Source organism: Carassius gibelio, chromosome B16 (assembly GCF_023724105.1).
Source record: "Carassius gibelio isolate Cgi1373 ecotype wild population from Czech Republic chromosome B16, carGib1.2-hapl.c, whole genome shotgun sequence".
In the NCBI taxonomy this organism is placed as follows: Eukaryota; Metazoa; Chordata; class Actinopteri; order Cypriniformes; family Cyprinidae; genus Carassius; species Carassius gibelio.
In genome coordinates, this window is record NC_068411.1 from 29,900,510 (window position 1) to 29,922,319 (window position 21,810).

The 21,810-nt window shown below is 36.2% G+C and overlaps 2 protein-coding genes and 1 long non-coding RNA gene across 6 annotated transcripts; all 3 read left to right on the forward strand.

Annotated features, from left to right (window-relative positions):
- The first annotated feature begins 814 nt into the window (after positions 1-814).
- Positions 815-6,556, forward strand: LOC127974340 (dehydrodolichyl diphosphate synthase complex subunit DHDDS). Of its 2 annotated transcripts, none has more exons than XM_052577532.1 (8): positions 815-897; positions 1,880-1,996; positions 3,034-3,176; positions 3,263-3,379; positions 4,088-4,189; positions 4,277-4,391; positions 5,400-5,507; positions 6,168-6,556. In XM_052577532.1, the coding sequence occupies exons 2-8, from the start codon at positions 1,889-1,891 to the stop codon at positions 6,408-6,410; spliced, it is 936 nt and encodes a 311-aa protein (XP_052433492.1). In that variant the 5' UTR covers positions 815-897; positions 1,880-1,888; the 3' UTR covers positions 6,411-6,556. The 2 variants fall into 2 exon arrangements, with proteins under 2 accessions (XP_052433492.1, XP_052433493.1); XM_052577533.1 differs by lacking the exon at positions 815-897 and adding an exon at positions 1,724-1,791 and having other exon boundaries at positions 1,876-1,996.
- A 750-nt stretch (positions 6,557-7,306) lies between these two features.
- Positions 7,307-10,310, forward strand: hmgn2 (high mobility group nucleosomal binding domain 2). Its single transcript, XM_052578760.1, has 6 exons — positions 7,307-7,542; positions 8,652-8,687; positions 9,089-9,118; positions 9,200-9,250; positions 9,394-9,456; positions 9,626-10,310. The coding sequence occupies exons 1-6, from the start codon at positions 7,528-7,530 to the stop codon at positions 9,659-9,661; spliced, it is 231 nt and encodes a 76-aa protein (XP_052434720.1). The 5' UTR covers positions 7,307-7,527; the 3' UTR covers positions 9,662-10,310.
- Positions 10,311-11,728: 1,418 nt separating this feature from the next.
- On the forward strand, positions 11,729-20,654 carry LOC127975366 (uncharacterized). 3 transcript variants are annotated; one of them, XR_008157507.1, is made up of 3 exons: positions 11,729-11,885; positions 16,162-16,282; positions 17,875-20,654. It is a non-coding gene; the product is annotated as an uncharacterized LOC127975366 (long non-coding RNA). The 3 variants fall into 3 exon arrangements; XR_008157509.1 differs by lacking the exon at positions 11,729-11,885 and adding an exon at positions 11,892-12,110; XR_008157508.1 differs by lacking the exon at positions 11,729-11,885 and adding an exon at positions 14,698-15,455.
- Positions 20,655-21,810: the final 1,156 nt, after the last annotated feature.

Consider the following 21,810-nt stretch of genomic DNA (forward strand, 5'->3'; position numbering starts at 1 on the left):
GGGGGGGGGGGGGGGGGGGGGTTAATTCCTTTTTTTTGAAGAAGAAGAAGATGAATTTTGCAATTTACATTTACATTTTCAAATAAATTGATCTAGTAAAATACTACACGCCAACAAACCGCCTGCCTCAAAAAGATCTCATTTCATTGGCTGGATCGTACAGACGCTCATCGATGGTTGGCCAGTTTACCTGTCAGTCAGAAGCACTAGACTCAGTGGGCGGTTTTCGTCGGGTGTGAATGACAACGCGTAACTTACTTGGGTAAATTTACAGACACTGTGGACGTGAGAGTCGAGAGATATTTATTTATTTATTTAAATTCTAATATAAATTACTTTATCGGCCATGAAAACTCATTGATGGTGGTAATAAAAACATTCGGGGCTCAAGCCCCCTTAGCCCACCCCTAACGCCGCCCCATTAAAGTGTAATGTTAACCATGTTAACACTCTAGGGTAATTTCATAATTACACTGATTTTCTGTAGGCAAAAAAAAACAAAACACCTAGTTTAAGTGTCCCTACTAAAAATTAAGGATTAATGAATTTAAACAATCAAACGATTAAATAAATAAATAAATACACGTGTTTTCCTATACAAATGTACATTTCATAACGTTTATTTAGCCTTTTTTTAATTTAATGACATTTATATTTTTAATGAGTGTGCTTTCTTTCTACACCCTACACAGTTCTTTTTTTTTTTTTTTTTTGCATTTAAAAAAATAACACAGAAATGCCGAACGTATTTTTTTCTTAATATTATCAGTTAAACATGGTTTTAATTTCAGGGAAGCTTTGTATTGGTCGAAAACCTACTTTATTTTGGCGTTTTTGCTGTGGCGTTTCTGTGTCATCATTTCCTGTCAGAGGAAGAAGACGTTATACAGACAGGCAGTGAGTTGGAGCTTCATGATTTCTTAAATGACAGCGTATTAACGCTTTAAATTAAACTGATTTCGATTTCTTTGAATTAAAGCCTACTTTTAATGAATGTGATTACAGTGATTACAGTGACATTCTATTTTAACATCGTGATGACGTCATATTTAAGATAGTATGCGCGCTGTCGTTCACTTCAAACACTTTATATCTTTATTAAAAATAATCGGATGTATTTCATTTAGATGAATTTAATATGTTTATTTACTGATGTGGTTACAGATCAATGTGTTTCTAAGTTGGTGAGGTTTAATTAAAAAAAAATTGTTTGGTTGTGAGTTATTTTATCATATGTTGTCAAAGGAGATATTTAAATACAGAATTAATTTCACGAGGACAGTTAGGTAAACTGTCATTATAAATTTGGTTTTTAGTCAGTTATTAACAACTTATATTGAAATCGACTTCAATTCTACTTGGGTAATTACAATTTTAGGAAATATATATATTTGTGTAAGTGTTCATTTAGATCCAGCAATTTTGGGTTTATTTAATTTTATTATATTCATATTTTAGTAGCCATTTACCATCCTGCTCTGTAGACATCAACATTGTTTAATCAATTAATTTAATTATATTTAATGACATTTAATTCTATTTGATGATGATATAAATAGTTGAAGATGTACTACAAAGGATGGAAATGGATTCAAATAAGTGCCTCTTTATGGCTCAAATGCTTCTGTTCAAGATGTGTTTTAACCATTTCTCAAAAATCCTTGCCATTGCTATGTATTTTATTTAAGTAACTCTTTTTTTTTTCTTTACTTTTTTCACAGAAAGTACTGTAATGTCGTGGATTCGAGAGAAAGAACTCTCCTTTTTAGAAAAGTTCACTGCCAACATCCTGTGCTTTTCAGAGGATCTGTGCTGTAAACGGAACTCAAACGATGATCTAACACCTTAATGACTTTCTCAAACTCTTTGTATATCTCAGGCAGGGCCTATGCCCAAACATGTGGCCTTTATCATGGACGGTAACAGGCGTTTCGCCCAAAAGGCACATGTGCAGAGACAGGAGGGCCACTCGCAGGGTTTTGAGAAACTAGCAGAGGTGAGTATGCAGATATATATATAGATGAATTAATTGATCAATATTTTGCCAATTCGACTGCTTGTCCGATTAACAGAAGTGTTAAGTATTCCCTTTTCTGTCAAATATTTGGTAACACTTTAAAATAATGGTCCATTAGTTAATGTTAGTTAACTACTGTACTTTAGTTAACATGATCTAAGCAAGAACAGTCCTTCAACAGCATTTATTAAACTTAGTTGATGTTAATTTCAACATTTACTAATGCATTATTCAATCAAAAGGTAACATTAGTTAATGCACTGTGAATTAACATGAACTAACAATGAATAACTGTATTTAAATTAATTAACATTAACAAAGATGAATAAATACAGTAATAAATGTATTGTTCATTGTTTGTTCGTGTTAATTCATGAATTAACTAACATTAAATAATGGACCATTATTCTAAAGTGTTACCAAATATTTTAATAAATATTGTGTAAAATTAATGTTTTAATTTTTTTCAGTAATTTGTGTTTTCTCACTGGTCTTTAAATTGCATTGCATTACTATTCTGTAAAATGATTTTTAAAGTAGTCTCTTATGCTTACCAACGCTGTATTATTTAATTAAAAATACAGTAAAAACAGTAGTATTGTGAAAAATTATTGCAATAAAAAAAAAAAAGTGTAAATGTAAAATGTAATTTATTCCTGTGATGCGCAGCTGAATTTTCAGCATCATTACTGCAGTCTTCAGTGTCACATGATCTTCAGAAATCATGAAAATATGCTGATTCACTGTTCAGGAAACATTTACAATTATTATATAAAACAATTGTGCTTTTTCATGTTTTTATGGGAACCATGATACATTTTCAGGATTCTTTGATGAAAAGAGAGTTCAAAAGAACAGCATTTATTTGAAATGGAAGTCTTTTGTAAAAATACAAATGTCTGTACTGACACTTTTGATCAAATTAATGCACGAAATAAAATATTACTGACCCCAATCTTATGAACAGTGTATATGCATGCTCAATTGCTTAATATAGATTGTTTAAACTCACATAGGCGCTCCGCTGGTGTCTACACCTGGGCATTCACGAGGTGACTGTGTATGCGTTCAGCATTGAGAACTTCAAGCGCTCCAAGGACGAGGTGGATGGTCTGATGGAGCTGGCCAGACAGAAGTTCAGCCGCCTGCTGACAGAGCAGTAAGTGGCTCCTGCACAAGATCTGTTCACCTGGTGGATGGCTGAATATCTATACAGTCTACATGTGAATTTGTCCTTATTTGTAGGGAGAATCTGGAGAAGCATGGTGTGTGTATTCGTGTGCTGGGAGATCTGACTCTTCTGCCTGCAGATCTGCAGCAGCTCATTGCCAAAGCTGTGGTGGCAACTAAAGCACACAACAAGTAAGCACTGCATCATGCTGTTTTATTAGTTTAACCTTCTATTGAATAGAAATGTACAATTAATATAATTTTTCACAATATTGCCTAGCACTACTCGATAAACAAGTACACTTTAGACTCTATTCTTTACAATACTGGTTACAATCTTTTTTTTTTTAATGCTTTGAGTCTCTTCTTCTCACCAAGGCTGCAATTTTTTTTAATCAAAAATACAGTAAAAACTGTAATAATGGGATATATTACAATTTAAAATATATTTCTTTCATATTTGAATATATTGTAAGATTTTATTTATTTCTGTGATGCAAAGCTGAGTTTTCAGCATCATTCCTCCAGTCTTCAGTGTCACATGATCTTCAGAAATCATTCTGATTTGCTGCTCAAGAAACATTTCTGATTATCATCAATGATTGAAAACGGATGTATGGTTGAACAAAAGAGCAGCATTTGTTTGAAATAGAAATAGAAAACCTTTATAAATGTCTTCACTGTTACTTTTGATCAATGTAATGCATCCTTCCAGAATAAAACTGTCTGATGTCTTTCAGAAAAAAAAGAAAAAAAACTGACCCACATGTTTAAAAAAGCATTTTCTGACTTAAAAAAAAAAACATTCAATCCGCTTTAGAGCATGATGTATATCTGATGCATTTGCGTAAATATATCCTTCTCTCATATTTTTGACGGTTTTTCTGTTTGATTATGTAGGTGTTTTCTGAACGTGTGCTTTGCATATACCTCAAGACATGAAATCACAAATGCAGTGAAGGAAATGGCTTGGGGCGTAGAGCAGGGCCTGCTAAAATCCAGGTAAACTATGTGCTCTTCACACAGTGTGAGGAACTACAGCTGTTTTATTATCTGTAATGCATTATTAATTGTTCTTGTCTGTGTCAGTGATGTGTCTGAGGTGCTCCTCAGTGAGTGTCTCTATAGCAGTAATTCTCCAAACCCCGATCTGCTCATCCGAACGTCTGGAGAAGTGCGTCTTAGTGATTTCCTTCTGTGGCAGGTATATTAGTCAATATATTGCCATACAAATACAGCACCTACAGAAACATACAGGACTTCAGTTTAGATGGCATTCATAGTTTGATTCACTTCGGAACAATCTGTAATTTATATATAATTCTTTCTCGATGAATATAAAGAATGGTTCACCCAAAAATGAAAATTGCTGAAAATGTACTCACTCTCAGGCCATACGAGATGTAGATGAGTTTGTTTCCTTATCAGATTTGGAGAAATGTAGCACTGCATCCCTGAATGAGAGTCCAAACAGCTGATAAAAACATCACAATAATCCACAGCACTCCAGTCCATCAGTGAACATCTGGAGAAGACTAAAGCTGCATGTTGTTAACTTTAAACTTCCAGTATCCAGCTATAATATGATTCCTCTATCCATAATAATGCTTCCTCCAGAGAAAAAGTCATTTAGTCTGAATCGGGAGAGAAATCTGCTCATATAAAGCACCGTTTACGAGCCAAAACAGCCCTAAACAAATATGTGAGTGGATTTTGATGTTGAAAGACAACAGGAGATTTTATATTTTGGATAGAAACAATGGATTAAACACGTTAATGAGCTATTAGTTTCTTATAAACACGTAGCTTTTCTCTTCACAAGATGTTAACTGATTGACTGGAGTGCTGTGGATTATTGTGACTCTCATTCTGACGGCACCCATTCACTTTCAGAGCATCCATTGCTGAGCAAGTGATGCAGTACTACATTTCTCCAAATCTTACTCCTCTACATCTTGGATGTCATGAGGGTGAGTACATTTTTCAGCGAATTTGCATTCTGGGTTGAACTGTTTCTTTAAGAGCTGTAATAATTCCCATCACTGTCTTTTCCAATGAGATCTCCCATCAAATGGACACTAATGGTCCCATGGATATCTCTCTGACTTGTCCATTGTGCATTAAGCTCATACTGCTCTTAATATTCACATTCCCCTGCAGCCTTGAAATGATGAATGTTTTTCATATTCCTGCATCATCTTCCACTCCACAGACCTCTTATTCCTGTCTAGTGTTCCAGTCGGTCCTGTGGCCGGAATATTCATTCTGGAATCTGTGTGAAGCTGTTTTACAGTATCAGCTGAGCTACCGATCTCTCCAGGTAAGCCAGAACTCATCCGGTTTTTATGGTGATTTACAGTTTATTTAGGTAACTGCTGCATATTTTATTACTTGGAAACATTGGTTCTCACTATCAGCTAAATCTTACTAACATTTTTGCTTATTTGGGGGCTGCATTTATTTAATAAAAAAACTGTAAAATCAGTTATATTGTAATTTATTATTATAACAATTTTATATGTGAATACATTTTAAAATGTAATATATTCCTGTGATGCATAGCTCACTTTACAGCATCATTACTTGATTCTTCAATGTCACATGATCTTCAGAAATCATTCTGATATGCTGATTTATTATTATTAGCAGTTTTAAAAACGTGTTTAGATTATGCAAAAAATATTGAATGGAATTATAAGTGAATGAGACCCATTGATTTTCTATTTGATTTTTGACCAAACCTATAAAAGAAAGGCAACATGCTAATAGAGAACATTTCAGCTTGAACACACAGGATATTGTATTACAGAATTTACCATTGTTGCTTAATGCACATGTTTGTGTTAACGTTCCTACGATTGTTTCCTTAAATGATTTCCTGAAAGCAACTAAAGTGTTGTGAAGAAGCAAAAGCATAAACATGAACTTTATTCCATTCACAAGTGCCATTATGCTCCTATTTCCATGTTGTGTGTTGCAGAAAGCTCGAGATCTGCACAGAGAAGGCCAAGAGCTCCAGCAGATGGAAGCGGATCGCTCCTGTGTGGCTGAGCTCCTGCAGCATCATGGGAACGGAGAAACCATGGATGCTCAGCGTCGACAGAAAGATCTGCTGAAGTACACCGCCGGGCGAGAGGAGAGGGTTCGCTGCTTTCTCAACGCCCTTCAGCTCAAGAGAGACACTTTCTTCAGTGATTTAAGGAGCCAGGCTGTCGTGGCTTAGCATTGAACTTTTTATATTTACTGATCTGTAAATACTTCAAATCTGGAAGGATCTTTTACCCCGTTTTATGGGGCAGTGGATATGTATGCTTGATATTGATCTAGAAATGATCTTAAATCTTCAAATAAATTTTTTGATTGATTGACCCCATAGGCATTTTTTTTTTTAGGTGGGGTTGTAAATATGCTAGGAAATACAATGGGTTAAATATGATTGATATCACTTGAATTTTCATGATATAAATTTTTTATAAATAATTCAATCTCAGATTTGTGGACTGATTTGACCTATTCATTGAAGCCTCACAAACAGTTAATTCACAAATCAAATATTACTTGCCTGAGAGACAGTTTTACTCCATGCAAGAGCATAATAAAATATTCAAATATGCATATTCAGACTAGACTTTTTGAAATGACTGCATATGTTGTAAAGGTAAATTACAGTAACAGTCAAAAGTTTGGAAACACAATTGACTGAATTTATCTTTTCATTATCTAAAAACCTTTTTAGCTAAAGGCCTCTGCTTGAAATTATTTTTGACAAATATAAAAAAAAAGTTGAAAGTTTCATTAAAAAAATTTTAAGCGCTGCTAATAAAATATATTTACATTTTGAAACGCTAATGTGTTCTATTCAGGTTTGTTCTGTGAATGTACTTGTTCTTAAAAAGGTGTATACACACGCATGTAAAATTATGTAAATAATGCGTATGTGTGTCTAGCACGTTTAGTCCGTATTATTATTGTTTTTTCCCGGTGTAATCCCATTGTTGGCCAGCAGAGGCGCCGTTCTCACCAAGACAAGCAGCAAGCAGCTTCCGTCTGAGCTCTGAAACCCGAGCGGGGAATTCTGTCATTGTTGCTTTAAGAGATAAGCGACGCCCAGCGATGCGTGATCGCTCTCGCAGCCAATCGCTGCACGGGATGTGCAAAATCTGGTTTAAACCGGTTTCTATCTTAAATTTCAATATAAAAACTTAATAAAACATATACAGCCGTTATTGTATTTTACTCGAGACGCTGTGAGGCGTGCAGGGTGTCGTTACTCAGGAGCACAATATTTACACAAGTATTCCGTTTTTTTGACATTTTTTCGGGGTTTTTCTGCAGTCAAGATGCCCAAAAGAAAGGTAAGGATGCACAGCGATTTTTTTTATATTTCTGAAAAAAATCTCGAATTTTGTTTATTGTACATAAGTGTGTGTATTTTGTTAATTTTTCGCTGCTGTGTGATCGTGTGGTTGTTTTTTAATGGCGGATTGTCGGTTTTTACCATCACCGTCAGGCGGGATGTCAATCTGACGAAAACACGAGCAAAAAAAACGACTTTTAACTTCAGATAAAATCACACGCGCATTTTAAACTCGACAAATACTGTAACCTCTTAATGTGCGTTAATATTTTGATGATTATTCGAGCAAAACCTCCTGAAAGACCCGCCTGATCACTAGATAATGTAAATGGAGGGAACTTGAGTGTTGCTGGTTCAGTTCCCGCAGTTAACTATTACTAATAATATAAACATTAGCTTTCACAGTTAATAAGATATTGTCATTTTAACACAGCAGATGAGTGATTTTTCTTTTTCAGTTTTTTATTTTATTTTTAAGTTCACTTGAAAAAGAGCTCGCAGTTAATAATATGGCTTGGTGTGAGATTGCATGCGTTTTTAAAGTAAATTTTATTGACTACAATTCGTGCTGAAATGTTTTATCGTGCTCGTGTCGTTGTTGATGTGCGTTACGCCTGCTCTACGTCAAGCAGCCATCTTTACAGCACCTGTGTCTTCTAAAGACGTTGCTTTGTTAGTTATCTACATTTGGACTGTGTACGTCTTCTTTTTTTTACTTCTTTCATCGTTTGAACGTGCTTTTGTGCGATTTACAGTGGTTTCGTGAGGAAAACAAAAGGAACTGTACGCTGAGAATCGCCCTTTAGTCGTTTAAAAGGCGCGTAGTGATGCAGGCAAACAAAAGGAAGCCGTCTTTGCCCGCGCGCACTGACAGCCGGGATTTGAATTTGAATATGCGCGGGAAGACGCTGCAAAAGAAACAAAGTCATCCGTTACGAAAAACTGCGGGATTGTCGTCTGTGACGTAAACGGGCGCGCAATTGTTACAGAGAACGTTCCATTCTATTTATTTATGTTCGAGGAATGTTATTTTTGTTTTATATATAAATATATAGGTATATATATTTTTCGATTTCTAAAACGTTTTCGTGTTTTTTGTTTTTACAGATTGATGGTGAGAAGGCCGCCAAAGGCAAGGAGGAGGTTTGTCCATTTATGTATTATTTATATATTTATATTGTATTTAAATATTTTTATATTTTATTGTCTCATATAGTTTTTTTGTGTGCTTATATCAGACTGCAAGCGTTATGAAGCTAGCGTTAAAGTACAACATATTTCAACATGTATAAAAAAAATAAATACGTTAAATTGACATAATATTTTTTATGGATTTCTTATTTTATTCTAAATATACCCTGCTTGTGCTTGATGATTAATAACCTGATCAATTTTAATGCTTGTATATCAGCCACTGTAGACATATCCACTATAACAGCCAATTAACTTTTATTTTTAGTTAAATATATTAATAAATATTTTATTAGTCTTGATTATTTTATTACATCATTGATTGGTATTAATTAATTACTATGTTTCTGCAGCCAACAAGACGCTCCGCAAGGTTGTCTGCTGTAAGTATAATCCTCAGGATCTTTTTGATAAATAAATAATTATTAACGCTAAGTCTAATTCATCTCTGAATTGATTCACAGAAACCAGCTCCTCCTAAACCAGAGCCAAAGCCCAAAAAAGCCGCCCCCAAGGTAAGGATGCATAGCTTTGCGATAGTATCACATAACCATTTAGTCTCTGAATTTTGTTCAACCGATGACAGAAGGCCTTGTTAACCATCAAACAGTTAAAGTTATTATTTCTGCAATCATATGTATTGTCATTGGTTACACAGAAGGCAGCCAAAGGGAAGAAAGGCAGCAACCCTGCTGAAAACGGAGACGCCAAGGCAGACCAGGTCGGTCTGAAAAGCGCTTAAAAGAGTTCTAAGTAAACAAATAACTAAATACATACTTCTGCTTTCATTCACTATATCTGCTCTAGCAAAGCAGCTAATTAGTAAAGCATCGAAAGTTTGCAAATTGCTCAACCAAATCACTGTGAAACTGAATTTTTTTTTCTTCTAGGCACAGAAGGTTGACGCTGCTGGCGATGCCAAATGAGAAGCTAACGAGTGTCTGATCCTTCTATGTACTTGGTGACTGTACAGTTTGAAATGACTATTTTTTACCAAGTTTTATATTAAGAATAACATTTATAGTTGACTTGCTTTTTATGTACTGATTGATTTGACAGGAGTTACTATATTTCATTCATATCCATTTGTATCCCATTTTTTTAATCAAGCCATCTATGTCTTGGCGAAACAGTTTGTCCTTGCTAAATCTGTCGGCAAAAAAAGCAAGAATATTGTCCTAAACTTTGTTTTTTTGCTCTATCTATCTTTCTTGGTCTATCTTTGGATTTTAAACACCAAACATTCTCAAAAGGCAGCTTAAGAGTGTTTGTAAATTGTTTTCGGAAGGGTTTTCACCATGTTGTTAGCATTTAAACGTACAAATACTGTGTTTTCATGTTTTTTTTTTTATTAAGTTACAATGAAATTGTCACTAGAAAAAAAAAAAAGTAAATAAGGCAACATTGTCGAATAAATTTACAATGTGAACCTTCAATTTCTTTAGAGATGTGTTCTGAGCTTGTCTTGTTTATTAAGTTATGTTCTGCAGCCGTAGAAGGATTTTCAGTGACTCTTAAAATGCTTTGTTTTAAATGGTTTTGAATAAAAAAATAAACTGTCCAGAAAAAATTAAACATCTTTGTTTTTTGTGTGTGGATGAGTGTAGGTACATGAATATATTTATAGGTATATATTGTATATATGTATAGTATTGATTTTTGTAATATAGTCACAGTATTTTAAGATATTTAAACATATCCAATGGTCATCTCAACAATTTACAGATGCTGTGTAATATAAATATATTGCTCTTCAATAACAATTACCATAATATTAAAAGTAAATAAATGCATTTTTTTGTTAATGTTTGAAATGTACGTTGTAGTTACATCTGTTTATCGCTAGATGTCGCTAATGTGTAAAGGTTGAGCGAAATCGATTCAAGCTGTAATTCGCTCACTGTCCAGCAGGTGGCTCTATTTCACCAAAATCGGTCGCGTGGTTTTTCAGCAACTACAGTATCGGATCAAAAAACATTTAAATCTCATTAACACCTGAATTCGTCAAACCCAGTTGTTATAAACCTTGTTCAGTAATATTTTTGATGACAATTTCTATGAGTGTGAACGTGTTCCCTGGAAAATGCCTCCTCATCAGTGCGTTACTAGAAAGGCCTAGAGATTCCTTGAGCTGATGACGCTCACCGCAAAGAAATGTTTACAAAGTGTTATAAATAATCTAGCGATAACGTGCCGTTTCAGATACGTGTGTGGTGGAACACAAAACTAACCTGAAAGTAGCATTAAAACGCGGTAAGAACTGTGCTCAGACTTTTCCTATAAATAGAGATGACCTTTTTAAAATCATCCTTTAAAGGTTGCAGGACCAGTATTTCTCGTTAAGACCGGAAAGCACAAATACCCTATAGTGAATACACGGAAAATAACACTACATCTTTGTATTACTTTAAGAGGTAAACGCGTGTTTGCAAACACAGTTGTGATCCTCCATGAATGGATTTATCAACAGAACACACATTTCTCATCTTGAACCGTTTTGAAACATAAAAGTAGCTGGTTTCTAGATGGACACTGAGTTGACTGACTCACTAATTTGCTACAAATAAAAAGCTTTGACCACCACAGCCGGCCATGATGGATTTATCTTACTGGTTGTGTATGCATGGATAAAAAATTGGAAATTCAATTGTTTATAGTCTAAAAATTTAGATTAGATGTAAAGGGGTACGTTTACACTATAAACACGTCTTTGTCGAGGAACCTTCTACCTAGTGACCTGATTTAAAAAAGGACAAAAACAAACAATCTGGAAACTAAAGCCAAATTTGCATGTAAATGCCAAGTGAGATGATAACGCGTGGAGTAAATCGTGGTTTATTGACAAAAACAGTTCTTTTCCAACATAGCTGTTAATTATTGAAAGGAAATCAAACAGGACCGGTCAAAAATGTTCCAAACGCGTCAGAAATGTACAATCACAACTCCTGAGACGAGGGAAACGTGCAGGATTTGTTCTAATAAACACACAATCATCAAGTCAACAGTGAGGGTCTTCACGTCCACATGGTCTTCCACGTGCCCAGCCTGAGCCACGCCCCCTATTCAATCTATAGGAGGACCTTCACATATATATAACGTGGAGGATAAGTGCGTGCTTTCAGGTTTCTGACACTTTCCTCGAATCTTCAGGTAAGGAACACAGAAACAAACTCAAGATGAGAGATCCATGAATGTCATGTTTCTGCAATAACAGCATCAACGCAAGTTGGGATTTATATAAAAACTACTTTTATAAAGACTACTGCTTTTAAAGATACTTTTGATTCAATCACAAACTCTTGGAGATCAGCTGATGACATTAATATGTGGTGGTGCTACTGGGAGTAAATATAACCAAATGCAACCATAAAGTAGGTGAGTGAAATCATTAATGCAGTTCAGATCAAATTTCAGATCATATTTTACCCTTTGATTTAACATTTTTGATAACATACTTTCTGAGTCTTTTTATTATACATAGCATTGTTTATTTACTTTTAAATAGTTTCATGAGAAAGGTTAATGAAAAGGTTAATCTAATTGCTATTGTTGATCATTATGGATCTTATTTTTTCAGTGCTGTTAGTCCCAGTTCAAATAGGTTTTGTGTAAATAAGAAACATTGACTACAGTTTGCAACGGAGTAATTTCAATTGTCAATTAAAAAAGAATGGGAACATTGGTTTGATTCGAAGACCTTGTATTGAATGTCACTGCAATAGTACTTCATGATGGTTTACTATTGTAAAGCAGCATAATTGCATTGCTGAAAATTGGGTTTTGATGGTACAAAATAAGTAGAAATGCCTTGTTTTGAAAGCGGTTTCGGATCAGTGTTGTCATTTTGCTTTCTGCATTTGTAAGAAAGCAGGTTTTTGCAACCTGTTTCATTAGTCATTTGCTTATGCAGAAAATTTAGCATGACTCGTCTGATTAATTAAACTATTGCTTTTTGAATGCAGGTCAGTGGCACTTAAGGGTGGGATCGTTGTGTTCTCAAGTGAGGGCCAGTTGTCTGCTCAGATCAAACGTCGCCTGCATATTTAATTTTATCTTCATTCCTCTCTTGTCATCAATATAGAAGTGTGAACCATGGACTATATTCATGTCTGTAGAGCTGTGGGAGGCTGAATATTCATGTGTTTGGAACGATACGTTCACAAATGGTCAGAAAACCATCTTTACACCTCATATTTAAATGTCTCTTTTGACAACTCGTGATGTCTGGTGGAGTTTCTGATTTTTTTTTTATAATTGAAACGTAATATTTTTTTTAATAATTTTGCTGATATAAGGCATATAAGGTGAAAAAGAACTAGCCTACATTTTCTGTGCAAAATGTAATGTTTCAAGCTGAATGCTCAGTTTTTTTAGTAGGGTGTGTATATTAACTAAAATGAGGATGTGCTACACATGATCTTATGTGTTCATATGCATATCGAAGATGTTCACGTGTATGTTGCTTTCATACAATTATATTTGCATTTAACTCTTGCCTTTGCACACTGGATGATTGATCGGTAAACTCTTGAATCGGTTTGTGTTACAAGAACATGAGCATGTTAGGTGATGCGAAATGTTTAAATGGCGCTGCTGAGAACTTCTTGCATTGTTAAAGCAACCATAGAAACTATGCACATGCCACAAACATGTGGGCGGAGCTTAAGCTTTAGGAGGAGTGGGAATAACACTTATGGCCAGGATTCAATCCAATTGGGCCATGATGTAATGATGTGCAGCATCTCTGATACTGCAGTTTGCTTTGGTGCCATTGTCTGATAATGGAGGGAAGCCCCCCAGACTCATTTTAGATGTGAGGGCGGAGTTAAAGATGTGGGCGGAGAATGTGGGGATGGTGGGGGAGGGGGGTTTTCAATGAGGGTCTTTGTTGAAGACCGAAAGAGGGGGAAGTGCTTCGATTGCTCTCCAAAATCGGTCAATCCTGGAATCCAATGGGTTTAACTAAGAGATTCACATAGTTCTGGATATGTTGTAGTGATTATATTTTGTGGAGGACTTGTCTTTTTGTGATCCGCTTATTACTGAGCAGATCTGGCACAGAAAAAGCTTGAGGGTTTTTCATTCAGTCTGTCTTTACATATGCACAAAATACAAAATGACTAAATAAATAACCCATTTTATGGGTAGATATCAGGAATTCAAGTCCCATTTTGCCCCTAAAATAAAAAGAAAATGAGCCCTACTTTAGCTTTCATGAAGATACAGTAATCAAGATCAAAAGGTAAAAGATTTTGTTCTAGATGAGAGTTAAAAGAGCATTAACCACACATTAAAAATAAAAATGTACAGGTGTTTTTCTCTTTTTACGGTAGTTAGGGGTAGGTATGGCTGGATTTTTATGGCATGTGTCAAGACCGACTTCAGGGATTCATATAATTTTAACTGAGCACTTTTGAACTGGATATAAAATCACTTGCAAAACAACCTGGGAAAATGTTGAAGGATGGCTCTGAAAGTTTGTTAATTTTTAAAGGCTGATCTAAAGTGAAGTGATGATTTTGATGTACTTTGTGGCTGTTTAGCAATGCTTTTCCCATCTTTAATCCCATCAACCATGACAATTTACAATAGAAACTACGAGGAAATGAAGTTTTTCTCACTGAAAAGAAACATTTGTTCCCTTCACAAAACCATGCTCCAAGGAAGAAAAAAAACAATCATGGCAAGTCTGAATCCGGTCAATGATTCTCAACTTAAGGTCCCCCATTGTCAATATTTGAAGGCCCCCCTACACAGGCTTTGGTATTTCCTACTTCTGCTGACTGAAGTCACAAGTATTTGTTTTCAAGCTTATTTTTAATTTCGAGAAACTAGGGCTCTTAAGTTTTCCATGCATTGGTCTTTGGTTGCATATTTTATCTATCCCTAACACCGTTTTCTTGGCTCTTATCTCTATTTTTTTTTTTTTACGCAATTGGACATTTACTGAAGACCCCTTCCAAATTAGGTCACCCCTACGCAATGCGATGACCTTTTGGTTACATCACTCTTTGGAAAATCTGCAGTGATGCATTCAGTAATTCAGACTGGCGAAGTGGAATAGACTTACATAACGAAAACACGGTGCATTGCCATGTGGTTCGAGATGAAGAAGCATAATGCTGGGTGAATGCATTCACTCTGTCCTTTATTTGGAGGCAGGATAATGGAGAACAAGCATGAAAACATGTTGCATCTTTTTGGAAATATGATTTGATTTTATAAAAAAACGAAAAATTTAGCTCATGCTTATTTCCCCAGATTTTTGTGGTTAAGTGAGAAATTATATCTGACAAGATCATAGTGCTTCAATACCATAATGTTGTGGTGGTTGGCCTAGTAGGTGTCTATGTGTGCACGCAAGCCAGAGAGTGCATGATGCATTCTGACAGCTGTGCATGGTAAAGAGCGCGAGCAAGTCAATCCACCAATCTGATCGTGAGAGGTCAGGTTGTATTAAAGGGCGTAGCTCCAGAGAAAACTTCCTCTTTAAGCTGCTTCTTCATTCACGGAGCGCTCCTGCTGTTCGCAGTCTGGCTGGCAGTCAGTCCTCTGCATTTAAAGACCAATTTTGGCTGCTAGAAATGCCATATTCTCTTCATAGCTAACCTTTGAAGGTCCTGCTGGTTTTTCCATTCCAGCTGTTTTTGGACTTTGCCTTGGAGCAACTTTGACAGCGTGGTCTTTCCTTTTCCCGAACAAGCGTGCAATTGCAGCAAGGTTGGTAGATGCATCCCAAACATGTGTCTACCATTGCCTTCTTACTGCTTACCAATTGTGGTTAGGGTAGTTTTAGTAATCCTGCTTTTACTTTTTTACAGCATCGTCAGAATTGTTGATGAGGTCGGATCATGTTTTATAGATTTTATTTTTTAGTAATGGTGCCTTGCAGGCTTTGGATTATTTCACTCCTGTTTCTTATTTGGGGCAGAGTAGGTCCGGTTTTAAACGAGCACAGTATGTGTTTTCAGAGAAAAGATTACTGTCACTCAGACGTGATTCCCTGAAACCAAAGTCAGATGGACTTACATTCATTTAGGATTGTGCCTACGGCTAGAAGTGTTCCCTTTCTCTTGGATCAGCCATATTTGGTTCATGGCAAAACAAACTCTTATTGGGTTTTCTTTTTAACTGTCCTTTTGAACCTTGCAAAGGGAATTTTGAAGTTGTATCATTCATGTACCACACAATTTTAAGTCAGAACGACTGAATAAAGTCGTTCGTTGGTGCTCTGATTATATTTGCAATAATTTGCATTCTGGGGAGCATTTTCCAAAACCATAGTTCCTATCTAAGTTAGCAACTTTGTTGGTTGCAATACAATTTCCCATTGCCAACTAACTAAGGTTAACAGGTTAGCAACTATGCTTTTGGGAAACGCACCCCTGGATGGTTATTTCATCGACTCTTCCTCTCTGATCTACAGGTTCACTCTTTGGTATTACACGACCCTTGGGAGGTTCGTTTCAGCCTCGTCGTGCACAAAGACCGCAGTGATGATCATCAGGCTCGGCAGACTGACTCCTGGATACTTCCGTCTCCTGCAGGTGTGTTTTTGTTCCAACTTGGTTTAGTCTGTGAATGTGTAAGGTTACAGATTGCTTATTTAAATGGCTCATATCATGAGGAACCAAATTTTCCTCAGCCTTTTGTGATTTAAAAGACTTTGTCAACATATTGTAGCTTTCCAAACTCAACTTCCGTCCAAGTGGAAAACTGCATTTGTTCAAAATAATCTGCGAAAATGGCTTGTTTGCATATCGGATTTGCTCACATTTACACGTCAAACACCTATTCGGATTAAAAATCGAAGGATTCCTGATATGATCATGATATGATCTGATCCTTAAAAATGCATGCATATGTGACACTTACGCATAATGGCTTTTGCTAGGAGAAAGTAATGTTAGTTTGGGACATGTAAATCTGTCCATTTGGAAAGATCAGACTGGTGCCGGTCTGGCTTTCACCCAAAGCCAGATCTCCGCTGCCCACTGCATTCCTCATGGCTAAAAGCGACGAACTCTAATTATATGAACAATGACCGTGAAGAGCTGAATAAAGTCTGTGTACACATGGGAAATACCAGTTTAGAGTCATCCCTCATGAGCTGGATGTTAATCTCACGACTTGGAATATAAAAATAGCATGAAAGCAGCAGGGGGCTTGGTTGTAAACAAGCAAGTGTCTTGATTAATTTGTTCTGACTGACTTTGTTTCAAAGTTTTAACGTTCGTCTCTCTAGAATGGCAGATTTAGCACTCGGACTAATATTGAGAGCTAGCAGCACTAGACTGTAAAGGTTGTAAATAAACTGATTAGGCCTATTTGAGTATGTTTAAGTTTTTAAAATTTCACATTTAATTCAATGTGTTACTTGCCACTTCTTTTTAATTAATTGTGAAATTTACTAGCAACTTATTAGTGAAAATCATATCCCAACTTTTTTTTTTTTGGTGCATTATGCTAAATTTTTCCATAGCGTCATAAAAGCTCAAAATACTGCATATTTTATCAGACTGCTTTTTCCGAGTATCAAAATCACTGTTTGTTGTATAGTTTATGTATTCATTAAATAACACCCAACAACATTGCAAATCTTTCTTGCAGTTTGGAAAATCATTGATGTTAATCCGTTGAATAACCTTTGCTTAGTTTCCAATTTTCCACAGAAATCTGAACCTTAAGTTTGCACTGTGTAAAAATATGTACATTTCTGTGAACCGGTCTCAAAAAAACCCATTGTGCATCCTTTATTTTTAAGCCCTGCCTAATGATTGTAAACTTTAATCTTAAGCAGCTTCCTATTCTTAGACCTGTCTAAACCTACTTGATTTAATTGCTGAGTGACTTATTAAACCGTCTTAATGTCACCTTCCTGAGATTGGCTTAAACCTGTGTGTGGCGTCACTCGTTTAACTCTTTTATACACTTATCATAACAAGTGCGGTCATAATCACAAACCGTCGCTCTCCTGCTGTCTGAATGCAAGTTCATTGGCAGTAAATATTTAATGATTTCATTCAACCCACACGACTGAGCAGAACATTTGTCCTCATGAGGAAGTCTAATGAGAGTACAAAATTTCACATGCAAGGGGGTTGGCCTTGTTATCAATTTTTTCCATTTATTTTTGCAGAGGCAGGTAGCAGGTGAAGTTCAGGCCCCAACGCACGACCGCTCCGTCAACCAGATCGCCATGATGCTGGCCATCATGGGCCTCAGCCTGTCGTATTACAGTGCCAAACAAATGACCGAGAAGGTTCGCCACGAACCCGCCCCGTGAAGATTGACCTAACTGAAGCCAAACTGCAGATGTTCAGATGTCGAAGATTCAGACTCTACCTTTCTATAACCTCTAGGGATCACACAACATGGGTTCTCTCGCTTTAGTTTAGCTCTCAATGGATCTGGAAGGGGTTGTGGCCTGAGTTTTGATAGTTGACTTGATACATGCATCAGAGTCGGTCCTTTCAAAACCTGAGCTCCACATGCATCTGGAGCTCCACTCTGAGCCATAATGAGTTTTAAAGGGAAGGATCTCTGTTTGAGATGTACCAAGCAACTATTGAAAGCAGGTCCAATGCACAAGAGTAAAATGCACAGATTTCCCCCCGAATGATGCTGTGGAAGAACAACGGCGCTGCTCTACAATACTACACTTGGTGTCAGACACTTTCTTTTCATTCTACCTTAAGAAAATATCTTCTAATTGGTCTTCAAACACTTTAGATGTTAATGTTGACTTTGTGTGCAATCGCATTAGTTTGAAGCAGTTTTGTTTTTAGTGCAACGAATCTGTAATGTTATTTCTAATGCTTTTTTTTTATGATAATGTGATTAAAATGAATGTACTGTATGTTTTGTTTTTAAGACGCCACGATCAAATAAAGCTGTGAATATTTTGAACACGATCAAGTCGTGACTCAAGAAGATTTAGAAGAACGTTATGAAATTTGGCCAACTCATTCCTGAGTCGAGTTTTACACGAAACCATATGAAAGATTTTCCTGTCGGCAGAAGCGTGCTGCTGAACAGGAAGTGGGCACAGCCTCAGGCAACAGCTTCCTCTATCTGCACGCAATATTTGTCTACCAGCGTGCTGCAGCTGGCTTTATGTCTGAACCACTTACCAAATTCAATAGACGTTAATAGAACATTTGCACATCAAGTAACTGGAGGTGTGTCTTCTGTGTGGATCCCCTGATATGTGATGCAATTAAGAAACAAAATTTACTCCTACAAGAACACAGATGCTTCAAGCTCTCAAGCTTATTTTTTTTTTTTTAGATGTCATTGTGCTCTAAATTGGGTTTGAGTGCAACTTTATTGCATTCTCAGCATTTCCCAAAGTGTGCTATGGGGGTGTTGACATTTTATTTTGGGGGAATTTTTTTTTTTTTGTTCTTGTTACAATAACCATCACACACAAAAAAAAAATCAATTTCTTGTTATGCTCTTATTACCAAACTTTGGATTCAATATTTTTTCTTTATTGATTTTGTTCCTTTTCAATTAGCACTTTTTTTTTCCGTGGAGCTCATGCACCTGAAAATTTTAAACATTTTACACATGATTTCTTTTAACTCAAAATGAGGTGCATAAGCTCAGATAAATAAAGGCTTATGATCTCCTTTTGACTGGGTTATCAGCACAGCACAGGGGTTGATGTGGTGCTTTAATGACGGTTGTATAAGAAAAAAAATCTTTCACCATATGAGTGTTGAGTTTCGTTACTACCACAACAATGCAAAAATGGGACGGTGTACTTCGAATGTGTTAGAATGTGTTGGTGTGCTTGCAAAAAGTATGTTGCGTGCCTATCATTCCACTAATATCTGCATGCTATCATTGTGAGCTATCACTTTCATTAGACAGACTTGTGTAGTCTGATAAATGAAGTGAGATTACGTACAACTTGACGTTCTGTGAATCAAAACCTTATCATAGTCTTCCTTAAACTCAGAATTGTTTCAGAAACCCAAATCTTGAGTCTGCTGAACGTGTGAAGGACATGAGGAAGTTGAAAATGTCATGCATTTTGTCTGCTTGCTTGCACGCTGGTTACTGCTGATTAGTTCTGTTGGTTGCCTTTCTGAAAGTCAAAGGCTGAGTGTACGGTCCTTAAAGATGAAGCATGCAATTGTTTTATGTTTTATTTCAGCTAAAAGGTATATTTTTCTCAAAAATGTTGGTACTTTCAAAATATTGCAAAAAATATTAAAGTCTGACACTACAACTGTGGCTCAGCCAACCTGTTTGAAAACCGTTACATTACCGTTTGGTGGAGTTTATACACTTCAACTTGCCTGCTTTATTTTGGTTAAAACCCATGGGTGAAATGCATTTTAGCTGCCACCAAACAAGTCTGTATTGTTTTTGATTCCTTGCAGTCTGTATGTGTTCATAAGCGTTCGCATGGATGCTCGGGGCAGATGTGATGTCCTGTGACAGGCCGAGGCCGCATTGCGTGACACAAGTTATTCCTCCAATCACCTTTAGCTGCTCCCTTTCCCGCTCTGCTGTCTGATCACTGGGCAAATTTGCCTGAAAAATACTGCTGGGACAGTTTTAACAGGCTAGTTTAGGACATGAACTGCAACACACTCGTCCCATTGGCTGTACGGTGATGCATCATGTGTTACAGAAACAAAGCGAGGGGATCACGTTGGCGAAAGAGTACTGCAGATGGTTGTTTTATAAAAACAGAGAAGGGATGAATTAAGAATATGTGGTCTTTTCTGTTCGGTTTGATGGAGGTTCATGGATGTAAAAGTGGAAGGAGCACTTTCAAATAATGTGTGACTGATATTGTATACATGAATGTTTTGTATTAATGAATGAGACTTTAAAATGTGAAGGACTGAAATGCTTTTGTTGCTCATGTAATGTTTCATTAAACTAACTTCAATAATTATATCTCATTTTTCATTGTTGTATTCATTACCTCACACATTTATCCTAAATAACTGGGTCAGTGAGTTGCAGACCGCAGAGAAAAATAATGGTGAATGTAAATAGCACAATGCAACTTATTTATTTGTGCACATCTAGATGCCAAAATAAATAGATGAGAGTACTTTCCATATACACTACTGCTTTTTGAAAATAAATTAATACTTTTATTCAGTAATGATGCATTAAATGGCTTGAAAATGACAGTCAAAACATGTTTCAAAAGCTTAAATAAATGTTTTTTTACTCTATTCATCAAAGAAATCTGAGAAATAAAATATATCACAGTTTGCACGAAAACATTTAGCAACATAACTGTTTTCAACATTAATACAAATCTGAATTGTTTCTTGAGTATAGCAAATCAGCATATTAAAATGATTTCTGACCATGTAACCCTTAAGATATTCAGCTTTGATAATAGAAATAAATATTACATTTTGCAATATATAAAAAAATGAATAATGCACAGTTTACATGCATCTAATCAGTATTTGTACAGATCCATACATCACTGAATACAGGTTCAATAGCTGTGGAATAAATGCTGTTGGTGCTGATTTAATATCTTGGCCCTGAAGTATAACCACGAGGACCAGTGATGCTTAAAACATGGACTTTATCAGTATATATCTGTTCTAGACAGACTTGAACGTTTACCTCTGAACTTATTTCACAAGCACACACACACATTCAGAGGGTTTGATATGAAGCAGAGTCATCTCTTGGCTTGGTTCACGTGTCGGTCTGTCGTGTGCCAGTCGCTGAAGCCCGCAGCATCACCGTGTTGTGACTGCAGTCTGATGCTCTGTCTGGACCGTCACAAAGCTCACTGTGTGTTTGCAGCATCCCTGCGCTCTCAGGATCTGCTCTGTCAGCCGCTCGGTGCAAGTAGGACATGTTCTTCTCTAATCTGCAATCCATGTGTTTCTCCTTCTCTCTTATTCATCAGGGTTTGTAGACACTTTATCACTAAAGCAATGCTGTAGATTTCTGCCTGTAAAACTTCCTATCGGCCTTGATTTGACATATTTGTCAAAAACAAAAACAAAGCAGACGACTGAAGCTTCATTCACAGTGCATAGAAGCAGCAGACTATATACACAACATAAAAAAATCA